The sequence below is a fragment of the Ovis canadensis genome, chromosome 23 (genome assembly GCF_042477335.2).
Source record: "Ovis canadensis isolate MfBH-ARS-UI-01 breed Bighorn chromosome 23, ARS-UI_OviCan_v2, whole genome shotgun sequence".
NCBI lineage: Eukaryota > Metazoa > Chordata > Mammalia > Artiodactyla > Bovidae > Ovis > Ovis canadensis.
Window position 1 is genome coordinate 13823007 of NC_091267.1, and position 14130 is coordinate 13837136.

The 14130-nt window shown below is 44.4% G+C and overlaps 2 protein-coding genes across 6 annotated transcripts in view; one reads left to right on the plus strand and one right to left on the minus strand.

Moving 5' to 3' along the window:
* The window catches only part of TXNL4A (thioredoxin like 4A), a 28085-nt gene extending 27511 nt beyond the window's left edge, over positions 1-574 (plus strand). For all 4 annotated transcript variants that reach the window (XM_069568979.1, XM_069568981.1, XM_069568982.1 and 1 more), the window contains one exon: positions 173-574. In XM_069568979.1, coding sequence (XP_069425080.1) covers positions 173-344 — 172 coding nt within the window. In that variant the 3' untranslated portion in view covers positions 345-574. The remainder of the gene's footprint in view (positions 1-172) is intronic.
* Positions 575-13671, minus strand: HSBP1L1 (heat shock factor binding protein 1 like 1). Of its 2 annotated transcripts, none has more exons than XM_069568984.1 (4): positions 13420-13597; positions 11509-11575; positions 10429-10522; positions 575-1052 (listed from the first exon to the last, which is right to left on the minus strand). In XM_069568984.1, exons 1-4 carry the CDS (start codon positions 13468-13470, stop codon positions 1019-1021), a joined length of 246 nt encoding a protein of 81 aa, XP_069425085.1. In that variant the 5' UTR covers positions 13471-13597; the 3' UTR covers positions 575-1018. The 2 variants fall into 2 exon arrangements, with proteins under 2 accessions (XP_069425085.1, XP_069425087.1); XM_069568986.1 differs by lacking the exon at positions 575-1052 and adding an exon at positions 4144-8150 and having other exon boundaries at positions 13420-13671.
* Between the last annotated feature and the right edge of the window lie 459 nt (positions 13672-14130).

The following is a 14130-nucleotide window of genomic DNA, read 5'->3' on the forward strand; positions in this document are numbered from 1 at the left end:
CTTCTTAACAGTATTTAGATGGTTTATAGTCTTCTTCTGAACCATGGTGGATCCTCTTGATTGTGCTGATGTTTGACAAGAGCCTGTGATGGAGGTGGGGATGTAAGGCATGTTTCCGTGTGGTTCTTTTTCAGAGGGATTCTTGCGAGCACTGACCCCTTCCCTCTTACAGGAACAAGCACATCATGATCGATCTGGGCACCGGCAACAACAACAAGATCAACTGGGCCATGGAGGACAAGCAGGAGATGATCGACATCATCGAGACGGTGTACCGGGGGGCCCGCAAGGGCCGTGGGCTGGTCGTGTCTCCAAAGGACTACTCCACCAAGTACAGATACTGAGCCCGGCCCACCCAGTGCACATGGTGCCCTGGGGTCATTCTCATGTGGAAGTATTTTCAACTATTTAAAGCCTTTGAGAAAGCGTTTGGCAAAGTACACGGAGCTTAAGGAGCTGGAGGGTTTTGCAGTGTGGGTGGCATTGCCTCGCCTTTCAGTCTGCCTGGTCACTGTATTTTTGTATCAGCAAATATCTGTAAATATCTAACTGAAATAAATAAAATACACAGTGATGGGGATGGTCAAAATTATTTATTTACTAAGAAACTTAGTGTATAGATTAATGATTTTGGTAGTCAAGAATTGACTCTTTACCATTGAGTGAGGCTCAGTGGGTCTCATCATGCCAGAGGCTGGAGTCAGATCCAGCTGTCAGGCTGGTCCTCCAGGGCCTGACGGGGAGTCTGTTCCCACCCCTCTCCTGGCTCTGGTGGTTTCTGGCATCTTAACTGTCCCTTGGCTGGTGATGCTTCACCGCAGTCCCAGCTTTCATCCTACGCAGTGTTCTCCCTGTATGCATGTCTGTTCAGATGTCCCACTGGGTGAGGGCCGCCCTGCTCCAGCACGACCATCTCCACTCATGACGTCTGCAACAGTCCCATCTCCACAAGGACACATTCTGAGGTCCAGGGGTGAGAACTTGCAGCGCAGGAATTGTCAGGGACACAGCTGAACCCTCAATAGAACCAAAGGCTTGAGTTCAGGAACACCCTTAATGAAAAATTACATTTTATTCTGGTTATAAAAGCAGTACGATAAAATAATGATTTTTGCAGTCTTCCCTTTAGACTAAGAGCTGATTGTTATACTTGCTAAGATCAAATCTAATGTGCGTACATATACTGTATTTTATGTGGAAACCAGACCCTTCAATCCGTGTAGCTACTTTCCTCATCACAGTCTCAGGTTCCTCTCCTATATTGCTTACCCAAGCAGCATTTGTTAGTTGGGATCTTCCCGGGCGCATCTCAGTGCACACAGACTATGAAGTCAAGAGTGGACTCCTGGCGGGGGGGAGCACACCTGGAGCCCACACCTGGCTTCACAGCCATCCTCCGTCGCTTACTGAGGACCTTGGGCAAGTGCTCTCCCGTGTGAAGAGGATGGTAGAGTCTGCTGTCTGACACCTGTTGTACTCAGATCAGTCACAGCATTCCCTGGGGGCCCTCTGCTGTGAAAAGGCTCACTGCCTTATCAGATTGACTCATTGTTGAAACATGAGTGTACTTACCAAAGAATGAAATTTTTAAAAAGCCACACACACACAAGTATGTGCTTTTAGAAACGGATATAGGGACTTTTTTGCCAACATTACTTTGCCAACAAAAGTCCATCTAGTCAAGGCTATGATTTTTCCAGTAGTCATCTATGGATGTGAGAGTTGAAAGAAAGCTGAGTGCCGAAGAATTGATGCTTTTGAACTATGGTATTGGAGAATACTCTTGAGAGTCCCTTGGACTGCAAGGAGATCCAACCAGTACATCCTAAAGGAAATCTGTCCTGAATATTCATTGGAAGGACTGATGGTGAAGCTGAAACTTCAATACTTTGGCCATCTGATGCAAAGAACTGACTCATTGGGAAAGACTGATGCTGGGAAAGATTGAAGGTGGGAGGAGAAGGGGATGACAGAGGATGAGATGGTTGGATGGCATCACTGACTCAATGGACATGAGTTTGAGTAAACTCCGGGAGCTGGTGATGGTCAGGGAGGCCTGGCGTGCTGCAGTCCGTGAGGTCGCAAAGAGTCGGACACAACTGAGTGACTGGACTGAACTGAATTGATAGGAACTTCCCTGGTGATCTGGAGATTAAGACTCTGCACTCCCAGTGCAGGGGGCTCAGGTTTGATCCCTGGTCAGGGAACTAGATCCCACATGCTGCATCTAAGAATTTGCATGCCGTAACTAAAGATGCCAGTACAGCCAAATAAATATTTTTTAAAAATTTAAAAATGGATATAAAACTCAAATGCAAATATGCAGTTTAATGTCTCCAGTTTTAATTTTCCCCAAAATAGTATAATACTGTATCATATGAGATGCTAAAGGAAAAAAAATGTGATCCTAAGTACCTGGCATATGAAAGACATTTGATAGTATACTTCTGACATTTATTCAAGCAAGACCATTAGCCAGTAATTACCTGAAAAGATGCTCACCGTCATCAGTCACCAGGAGATGCCACTTGACACCCATGAGAATGGGTATGAACAGATTCAAGAGTCCGTTACTACAAGTGCTGACAAGGATGTGAGAAATGGGGTGACATGCACTGCTGATGGGAAGGGGCAGTGGTGCAGTCACTGTGGAAACCAGTGTGGCAAAATTCCTCAAAAATATGGCATGGAATTACTATCTGACCCATCAGAGTCACTCCTAGGTATATATCTCAGAGATTCAAACATGTATGTCCACACAGAAATTTGGACACAAATTTTTATGGGAGCATTTTTCATAAGCGCCGAAGACAGGCATCTCAAACATCCGTCAGCTCCCCAGTGGATTGAACAGTGTGCTCTATCCATGCAGCGGACTAGCACTTGGTCATAAGAGGGAACGAAGTACTGATGTAGGCTCCGAGCTTGGAAAACATTAACATAAGTAGAAGAAACTGGTTATTATGTCGTGTGTGATCCCATTTATAGGAGAGGTCTAGAATGGGCAAATCCATAGAGACAGACAGCTAATTAGTGTTTGCTTAAGACTGGAGGATGGGGAAATTGGGCAGTGGCAGCTGATGGGTACAGGATTTCTTCTTAAGATGATGGAAATCTTGCAGAATTGTGGTGGATATACATGTCTGTGAATATATGAAAAATCACTGAATTGTATGCTTTAGTTGGATGAATTGCATGGCATATGAATTCTCTCTCATTGATAAAGCTTTATTAACAACAACAAAAAAAATCGTACTTCACGTTTGTAAATTTACTCTATTATAAATTTGTTTTATTTACAAGTTGTAATGACTTCACATTTGGCTTTAAAAATTATCTTTTCACTGGTGCTGTGTAAGTATAATATCACTGAATTATGATTTGGCCTCTTTATGTTTATATCTTATTGTAAAAAGCTTATTAACTATAATACTAAGCTTATATCTTATTACCATCTACCTCACCCTTAACCAAGTAACTTATAAGTCATTTCTCAAATCCTTCCATGCACCTGCCCGGTAGACAGTTTACAGAGAGGGAAACTAAACCGTAGTTGCCCGTAGTTACAACTGACTGGACTTGCCTGGTGGTTCAGTCAGTAGAGACTCCGCCTGCAGTGCAGGAGGCCCAGGTCCGATACGAGGGTTGGAGGATCCCTCGGAGAAGGAGGTGGCTGCCTACCCACCCCAGTTCGGTTGGTAAAGAGTCCTCCTGCAATGCAGGAGACCCCAGTCCAACTCCTGGATCAGGAAGATCCCCTGAAGGGAAAGGTTACCCACTCCATTATTCTGGCCTGGAGAATTCCATGGACTGTATAGTCCATGGGGTCGCAAAGAGTTGGACACGACTGAGTGACTTTCACTTTCATTTTCACCCACTCCAGTATTCTTGCCTGGAAAATTCTATGGACAGAGGAGCCTGGTGGGCTACAGTACATGGGGTCCCAAGAGTCAAACACGACCTAGTGCCTAAACCACCACCACAACTAATTGCAGAGGACATTAATTCGAAACCTAGATCTGTAGGGCTATCAAACCTTGCCTCATTGCTGTGCACGTTGCTTTTTTCAAGTTGAAATGAGCTAGTAGAGAAAGGTGATGATACCCCCCGGTTGTCTGGGCACAAAGAGACTTCTGTTTCCCATTCTTCCCAGGATGAGTTTTATTGCAAAGTCCAGCAATTAGACAAGGCAGCTAACACAGAGGCAACCAACCTAGAGGTACAGAATATATTCAGTAATAGAATAAGCAGTCAGGTAAACTAGAGAGACAAGCACACACACAGGAGACATGAAAGAGTATTGCAGCATTCAGTTCAGTTCAGTTGCTCAGTCGTGTCCAACTCTTTGCGACCCCATGGACTGCAACACGCCAGTCTTCCCTATCCATCACCAACTCCTGGAGCTTGCTCCAACTCATGTCCATCAAGTCGGGGATGCCATCCATCTCATCCTTTGTCGTCCCCTTCTCCTCCTGCCTTCACTCTTTCCCAGCATCAGGGTCTTTTTCCCCTGAGTCAATTCTTCGCATCAGGTGGTCAAAGTATTGAAGCTTCAGCTTCAGCATCAGTCCTTCCAATGAATATTCAGGACTGATTTCTTTTAGGATTGACTGGTTTGATCTCCTTGCAGTCCAAGGGACTCTCAAGAGTCTTCTCCAACACCACAGTTCAACAGCATCAATTCTTCGGTGCTTAGCTTTCTTTATTGCCCAACTCTCACATCCATACATGACTACTGGAAAACCATAGCTTTGACTAGACGGACCTTTGTTGGCAAAGTGATGTCTCTGCAGAGTTTATTGCAGCATTATTTGGAAACAAACGACAAATAGTCAAAGGACTATTATATTGCGGTTAGTTACATTGATCTAGACCTATACATATTAACATAGGCAAATCTCAAACCCCTGAATGGAAAACTAGGTACAGAAGGACACTGGGTTATGATGCTATTTACATAGTTTAAGACATTCACAACAAAGATCTGAAACAGTACAACAAACAGCTATGTAGGCATCCACGTGTCCATAGGCTAGACTGCCCAGTTCTCTCTCTGCCGAGCCGGTAAGAGATGAAGTGCTCGGGCACCGACAGAATCAAAGCATCTACTGTCTACAACTCTCCTAGAAAATCGCACTGCTGATGTTTCTGAAAACCACACTCAAAGTTTGGTTTCGTGGGTTGCTTAGTTAAAACTCAGGGTGTATATTCGAGACCTCCTCGGACTTCTTGTGACTATATGAGGTCTTGAAGATCAGCCTAGGACCTTGACTTGCTTTAGGTGGGTATCATTTTGAAGAGTTTTCCTACATGATTTTTAAATCCAACTGATCCTAGCACTCTTTTTGGCAATTTTACATTTTTCGTCAACGTTTTACAAAGAACACTCACAGTGCCCTCAGGAGCTCAGCGCTGCCTCCCCATACCACCCCAGCCTACAGTCACTGCTGTTGTCCCCAGTCTTCCCTTTGGCCTCTGGTTTTCTTGTCAAAAAGTGATCAAGCTCTCACACATCTCTGTGGGCAAAAAGCATCATAGAAAAGATTGCAAAGTATTTAGAAACTCTCAAAATTCATTCATTAGTTTAAAAAAAAGTTTGAGTAGCTCGTGGGTCCCAGGGCTGGCAGCTGAGGTGAACAAAATCAAACCGGTTGCTGCCTTGTGGAGGAGATGCAAATGATTACAAAGAAGTGAAATAACAACTGTGACAGTCAGCCAGAGACCACATGAAGGACATCAGACCCAGACAGACATTCAGGGAAAGGACCTCTCAGGAGACCATGTTCAGCTGAGATCAGATACAGGAAGTGCTGGCTGGCGTGGATGTGTGTCTGTGTGTGTGTGTGTGTAACTCCGGTCCAGAAGGAACCTCAGAACCAGGCCCTGTGGTGGGATGAGGCCCTGGGGCTGGAAATATGGTGTGGTTGAGGGGAGCTAGCAGCTGCAGAGAGGCTCTGCTAGGGAAGGTGTGAGTTGATGGAATTTACTTCCAAAAAGCTTGGGCGGGGGTGCTGAAAGGAGATTTGGGGAGAGTTAAAAATCTATGGAGATAGATAAGGGCAATTGTAGAAAAGGAATGAAATGTAAGAATTTAAAACTTGCAGCACTTCTGCCCTATAGATTCAACTCTATTATTAAGCTTTATATTCTCACAAGTTCATAACTTTGTGTTGTTTTAAATTACACATTCATGAATATAGGATTTTATATTGAAGCAACTCCATTTTACTTAGGTGTTCAATGAATAAACTGCTTTCTACTAAAGTGGTGTTAATCCCATTTAGATTAGAATAAGAATATTTAAGTACACGTAAATCTGTCTACTATTTTCCCTCTTTTTCTTATGAAAACATTCTGATTTTTTCTAAATATATGTAACAGGGTGCTAGAAAATAGCAATTCTTCATAAAAGTATTAGGAAGATACTGAAACAGATATGATATTAAAAAATGCCGAGTAATCTCTTTAAAGATAGATATCTGTGGTTTGAGTGAATAATTGAGATGTTAAATGGCCAAATGAGCCAATAAAAGGGGATCAGCTGAGAACTTTCTTTGCAAAGTTAATAAATTTTTGACAATGTCTATGTTTTATTTTAGTTAATAACTAAACAGAAGCTTACTTTCCTACTTACTTAATTTATTAAAAATCCTGGACTTTAAATTATGTTCTGTATTATTCATGGAGATGCAAATCTGTTTGGTTTATTTTAATTCAAGTAATTTTCTCTAGTTTCTGCTAAACTTAAAATTACACCTAAGATGCTTTGAAATCTTTCACATAATCAAATGGAAATATGATTTTAAACCACCAAGAAAACTAAATTTAAAAACTTTGGGTTTAAACTTTGGGTTTGCATTACTGTTGAGGGTATAAAATGACCTTTCCTTTCTTACATGCATTCTGCTCAGTGTGCTTGGCCTGTGGTCATACTTCTGGCCCTAGAGAAATGTGCAGAGAATTCGAGGATAGCCAATGCTCATTAAAGGAACTCACTTATACTAGCCAGAAAGTAAGAAATAATCTCAACCGCAAGGAATGGTTAAGGGGATGGTTAAATTATTTCAGCCACATAATAGAGTATTAGTAACCATACAAAAGTGTATATGAAACTTTCACAAGGGGAAAAGTGTTTATGAGAACAGGATATTAAATTACAAGCAATATGATGAACTATGTAAAATTGCCTGCATAGAAAAAAGTATTGATAGTGTGTAATTCTAAATTGTAGGAGTGCTTTTGACTTTTGTATGCTGCTGCTGCTGCTGCTAAGTCACTTCAGTCATGTCCAACTCTGTGCAACCCCATAGACGGCAGCCCACCAGGCTCCCCCATCCCTGGGATTCTACAGGCAAGAATACTGGAGTGGGTTGCCATTTCCTTCTCCAATGCGTGAAAGTGAAGTCACTCAGTTGTATAAAGAGTATGATTTCTTTTATATGCAGGGATAATGTTATTTTTTTATAATGAGAGCCTACAATGGACCCTGTTTTAGGTGATCATAGCTTTTTTTACTTTGGCTCAGAGATAGGTGAATTGACAATTATTTGAAAGCCTCTCTAACTGACAAGATAAAGATGGGTGCAATCTTTGTGCACCTCTTTGGTCACGACCTCTACGTGGGGCAGCAGGGTAGGGGTGGGGGGCAGGTAAGGGTGTCCTAGGAAGCGGTCCAGAGCTCCTGCATCAACTGCTTCTCTGGTTTTCCTTTGGTTTGGAGAACATACCATCAGGGTCTGCTTGGACTGGACGGGTGAACATGAGTCTTCCCCAGAATCATGTGACTGGAATTATTGAACCGGAATGAAGATGTTGAAGAAGCAACTTCTGTAGAAAACTGCTTATGATATTCTTAAGAAAGTTCTATATAGAGCTTAATTCTGGGGGAAAATTGACCTGTTCTATCTTATTCTTTTCCCCCATGATCCACAAATGTTAGGTGTGTCCTGTCATTTTACAACCATCTTTGTTAAGTGGTTGATCTCTTGCCTAATTACATTCTTATTGCCCTGCCTTTGTTCTTTTAATCTTTTATTTTACTAAAATGAATTCTTAAATACTAAAAATAAGAACTTGTGTTATATAGTTATTACTCAAAAGGTACAGTTTTCACTTCTTCATATTTTCAAATGACTGTTCTGTCTTCAAGTCTATAAGAAAAAAATGGAAAGAAGTAATGATTAATTTAAATATCAGTTAATATGCAGTTAAATAAATTGGAATCCAACACTATCAACAAAAAAATGTACCTTCCTTTCCTGTAATTACTAGAACCGTTTTATACAGGAAAAATTCAGTATATAGAAAACCTGAATGTTAAACAATTCTCATTTGAGTCAGACACTTGTGTGGGTGCACAATTTAAGGCAAATAAACAGTGCCTGCTCTTCCAATGGCAGAACACTACTTTGCATCGACAGCGTGAAGACATTCTCCTGGAACAACTGCCTGCCCGCTTCCCTGCAACAGGACAGGTGTTCAGATGCTGCACCGGAGGGGGCCAGGAGAATGTGAAACAGTAGTTGTGGGGGTCATGGACTCCCCTACTCACAGCAGGAACACAAGTTTAAGGTGCTTATCAAATCCCCTGAAATCCACAGCAAGCACCCTGTGTTAGGAACCCCTGACCCAGCAGAAGCAAAAAGCACAGATTTAGCCAATCAGATTTAGACCTATTCAGGTACTTCCTTTGATTTAAAAGGCATTAGCTGACCTCTCATGCTGCTTCAGATAATGGCTGTATGTGCATTGAAAAGGTGAAGTTTTGATCCTACTTATCCATTTAACTTGATGCCTAACCTATGATGGGTTCTGACCAAACTTAAAACAGCCCGCTGGCATCTGGGTGGTGACAGAAGGGGCCACGTTCCTGGCCACGGGCCCCCTCGGGGAAGCACACCCTGAGAACATAGTGCTCGGCACCCGCAGGGAGGACAGCGTTCCAGGGCAGGTGGGTCTGTCTGAGGCAGCCCCCCACCTGCGTAGAGCCAAGTATCCTGCAGACACAGATGGAGCGCCCACCCCCAGACCTGCAGCTCGTGTGTCCAGGACAGATTCCAGCGATCTTTTCCACCAGAACAGCAGATGTGGAAATTTATAAAGTCACTGACAGGTGAACTTGCTCTGATTCAGCAGGGTAAGCACAGATGATCTGCCAACTGACTTGGGATAACAACTGACAGAGAAATGAAAGCAAGGAAAGCGACCACATCTACCTGTTCAGCTAAAATTAGAGCGTGCTCACAGAAGCAGAATATTATGTCAGTAAAACGTGCTTGAGCATCTTAATAAAATAAGGCTGTGTCTCCAGGTATGTTACACAGACAACGCATTCAGTCTAAGACCTGAGGCCAAGCATTTATCTACATCTTCAGGAAGTGCAGAAAAAACAAAGACACCAATTGGAAAAGATACACACACCCAAATGATCACTGCAGCATTATTTACAGTCGCCAAAATAGGGAAGCAACCCAAGTGTCCAACAGATGACTGAATAAAGAAGACATGGTTACCGTGTCATAAAAAAGAAGACTTGCCATTGGCAGCAACGTGGATAGAATTGGAGGGCGTTATGCTAAGTGAAATAAGTCAGACAGAGAAAGACAAATACTGTATGTTATCACTTGTATTGTGAAATCTAAAAAATATAACGAACTAGTGAATATACAGACTCACAGATACAGAGAACAAGTGAGTGGGGAGAGGGGAGCAGGGAAGAGGCAGTTAAGGAATTCAGAGGTACAAATTATTATATAACATAAGCTACAAAGATACATTGTAGCTTGGGAAATATAGCCAATATTTTATAATAACTATAAATAGAGTTTAACCTTGAAAAATTGTGAATCACTACACTGTACACATTACATGTACACCTGTACATAGAATATTGTACATCAAATACAATAAAAATTTCAATAAAAATAAAATGAAAGTGAAAGATAAAATAGTAAAAAAAGATGAAGCAAAATTCCACCAGAAAAGAAATGCCTGCATTCTGGAGGGTAGAGTGGGACCCTCAGGAAGTGCTCATGAACCACGGGGAGAGCCTAATGCATCTGTGTCTTTTTAAATGGTTCCACGAACGTACTGTCTCAAACAGAAGCCACTAGTCATCATTCCCAATCTCTCACTGCGACTTGTGTTTTGATTGAAGGCTAATTTGAGGGATGAGGGTGAAAAGTACTTTAATAAAATCCACATTTAAATAGTGGTTTTTCCTTTAAATGTGCACTTTTTAAGGAACAATGAGAGAATGTTTCTGTTCAACTTAGAAAAGAGCATTTGTGAATTTTGAAAATCACTCCTGGAGGTTTTTCATGCAGTGCAGAAGCAGTCGTTCCCTTAGTGAGCAAATACGGGGCAAAGGTTCAAGAGGAAAGCAGAGGCCATGTGGCAGGCGAACATCAGCGCCCTAGGAGGCCTCACCTGTGTTTCTGAGCAGGACTGTCAATCCCAGCTTGGGCCATCAGGTCATTCACGTTCTTCTGCAAGTCTTCAATGCGACCCCCCATTTCTTCCAGTACAAGGTCAAGGAGAGCAGAATATGGACACGGGCACCTAGCTCGGCCCCTCAGAGGCCGATGGCCACGCCCTGCGGTGCACGTGAAAGGAGGGCGTCGAAGGCACGAACACCTCAGGGCAGTGCTCGCTAACCGTGTCCTGCACGGGCTCGGAGCTGCTGTCCTGGCACTGTGCGCCCAGTTCTGAAAACTTGGCTCCCTTTCTTTGCACATAGATTCTAGGATGTGAACTTGTCTGGTATGTTTAACTGTGTTTTAACCAAACTCTAATCAGCATGTAAATACGATGAAAATTACCTCTGTTTAAAACAATTTCCTACTGTTTATTTTTATCATGTTCAAGAATCTTCTTTACCCTGTTGGGCCCCATCTACAGGATCAAAAGTTGCAAGTAAAGGGTTCCCTCAGCAAATGATGCCCATGCGTTTTAAGGCAGGAGTTTAATTGTGTGATGTGACTTCACTTGGGGAAGTCTTAGGGCAAGTGTCTCTTTCTCTGGGTCTTCTTAAACCAGAAACAAACAGTCTACCTAACTTTGATTGAATTCACATCTAACCAGATAGTCAGCTGCTGAAGTTACAAAGCAAAACAAGGCCAGGAGAGCCATTATAAAGATCCCTAGGCTGGAGACCTACCCAGTGCATGTTCAGGGTTCAGACTGTTTGAGGGAGTACAAACGCTACTGAGCAGACCATCCAGATTTATTTAAGCCTGCTGGAAAAGCCCATTGGATAGTAAAAATACTATATGTATGTCCTGTGTTTTATCCCTGCCTTACATAAACACCCTGCATTGCTGGTCAAGCAGGAAGTATTACCTTCGGGTAGTGATTAATACGTCAGGATCTTTTGTAAAAGCACAGATGGAAACACCAGGAAGCTCCGCGTCAGCAATTATCCACCAACAGCAGAAAACAGAAGATAGTCCCCAACAGTTCAACAGTCCAAAAGCATTGCAGTATTTGTTATGAAACAGAAAAGGATATTTCTGAGGTTTAATGTTGCCGTCAGAGCTTGAAAATGTTCTTGAAGCTCCTGAAATAGATTTTCTGCCTGAAAAATGGAACAAGACAAGTGAATATATATTTACCTGTGATGCAGAGCATTCTAAGAACCATGGAAGGGGAACCATCCCTATAAACAATGAGTTGATTTCTTGTTTGACGCTAATTTTTTTTTTATTGAAGTACAGTTGATTTACAATGTCATGCCAATCTCTGCTGTACAGCAAAGTGACTCAGTTATACATATATTCTTTTTTCATATTATTTTCCATTATGATCTGTCACAGGATATTGAATACAGTTCCCTGTGCTGTATATTAGGACCTTGTTTATCCATTCTAAACGTCATAGTTTGCGTCTGTGAACCCCATGCCTCCCCCTACCCTTGGGAACCACAAGCCTGTTCTCTGTGTCTATGAGACTGTTTTGTAGATAGGTTCATCTGTGTCTCATTTTAGATTCTACATGTAAGTGATATCATATGATGTTTGTCTTTGTCTGACTTACTTCACACAGTATGATCATCTCTAGGTCCAACCATGTTGCTGCAAATGGCATTACTTCATTCCTTTTTTATGACTGAGTAGCACTCCAGTACTCTTGCCTGGAAAATCCCATGGGCGGAGGAGCCTGGTAGGCCGCAGTCCATGGGGTCGCTAATCGTCAGACACGACTGAGCAACTTCACTTTCACTTTTCACTTTCATGCATTGGAGAAGGAAATGGCAACCCACTCCAGTGTTCTTGCCTGGAGAACCCCAGGGACAGGGGAGCCTGCTGGGCTGCCGTCTCTGCCGCAGAGTCGGACACGACTGAAGCGACTTAGCAGCAGCAGTGTTCCGTTACACACATACGTGCACCACATCCTCTCTACCCATTCATCTGTCAATGGATATTTAGGTTGTTTCCATGTTTTGGCTTTTGTGAATAATGCTGTGAAGATAGGGGCTCATGTGTCTTTCTAAATTATAGTTTTGTCTGAACATATGCCCGGGGTGGGCTTGCTGGATCACACGGTAATTCTGTTTTTACTGTTCTAGGAACCTCCCGTACTATTTTTCACAGAGGCTGCACCCTACCATTAGTTGATTTTTCACACGGTGCGAAGGCTTTCCCACACAAAGAGAAAAGAAAATCAACCAACAGCTTCAACCAACAGCTGGGACAGTGATAGCCAGACGGTAACTAACTAAACAAGCAGGCATGACCCGTAAGGCACACCATCCACAATTAACTCCAGGCCATCAGACATTTAAATACAAGCAACAAACTATCAGACGGACGTTCAGAAGATAGCACGGGAGAAAACCTCTAACCTCGGCTTCTCAAAGAATTCTTCAGGAGTTTTCCCCAGAGCACACCGCGCGGGTGCGCGCCGCCCCTACACTCTTGGGTGCTTGTTCGGCGGGACTGGGTTTGCAGAAACCTGTTAGGGGGCCAAACTGGAACACCATCCCTGTGCCTGAAGGCGGGCATACTCAGGCTGCCCTGAGTTTCCGGGTGGAAGTCTCACCCCGTCCAGGACACACTCCCTCCACGCACAGTGTTATCTCCGCTTTAGAGCCAAGAACACCGAAGCGGGTCTCCCCTGGACTCTCCTTTCCTGCGTGGAACTAGGCCCTCTGTCTGGAGCGCTTCCCGGCAGTCAATCAGATTTTTTTTTTGGTCAGAAAAACGTGGATTCAATCGTGTACTCCTAACCAAATCTTCTTAATGAGACTACCAGCCCTGGGCCGTCTCATCTCTGGCACTGCAGCCCCTTTGCAAATGGGAAGCACAGGGGGTGGGTGGGGTGGTGGCGCCTTGCGGGCTGGGTGGAGGGTGAGGGGGTGCAGCCTCGGGCGCGGGGCGTCCGTCCGGGAGGGGCGCTCGGCGCGGAAGGGTCCCCACTCACCACGTCCCGCAGCGCGCGCCCTCCGGGTGCTTCGGGGCCCCGTGCGTCCATGTCTGCGGCCGGCGGGCCGGGGCTGCAGGCGGGCCAGCTGGTCCTCGGCCGGCCGCTCCGCGGGGTCCGCTCAGCCGCCCTGGGCTCCCGGCGGCGATGGCCGGGGACTCGCGGAGCAAGACCCGAACCGCGCGAGGGTGGCGGCCTGGGCGGGGCGGGATCTCGGCGGACAGGCCTATCCCAGCTCCACTGTTTATTTTCATTGCTTCAGAGCCCAGAGTGAGCACGACCTTTTAATGACCATCCTGGCAGAGAATGCACAGCATAGAAATCGCCGTTTTACACGTTTCTAAGGCACGGTGCAGTGGCGTCAGGTACCACCGCGTTGTTGTACGACCACGACTGCCATCCGCTCCCTGAGCTTTCTCCTCGCCCCAAACCCAGGCCCTGCGCCCGGGGACACCACCTCCCAGCTCCCCAGCCCCTGGCACTCACCCTTTCACCAAGCAGTGCTCTAACCTGCCTCCTGGGAGATCCTGGAGGCGGGGTGGGGGTGTGGGGCTGAGGATGGAGTTTGGCCGCAGCCCACTGAGGTCCTGCGCCTGGTGATCTTCCACCCAGGAGACTCTCTTCTCCCTGAACCTCTGCCATTTCTGCCCCCAACTGTAAGATTAAGAATAGTTTTGTTCTGGGATTTCCCTGGTGGTCCAGTGATTAGGA

Bases quoted from the DNA above. Each gene is read 5' to 3' on its own strand.
- HSBP1L1 (XM_069568984.1), bottom strand. From the start codon at position 13,470: ATGGACGCACGGGGCCCCGAAGCACCCGGAGGGCGCGCGCTGCGGGAC. The intron at 11,576-13,419 runs GTGAGTGGGGAC...TCCATTTTTCAG, and splicing joins GGCGCGCGCTGCGGGACGTG to GCAGAAAATCTATTTCAGGA. The intron at 1,053-10,428 runs GTGAGGCCTCCT...TTTTTCATTAAG, and splicing joins AGTCCTGCTCAGAAACACAG to GGTGTTCCTGAACTCAAGCC.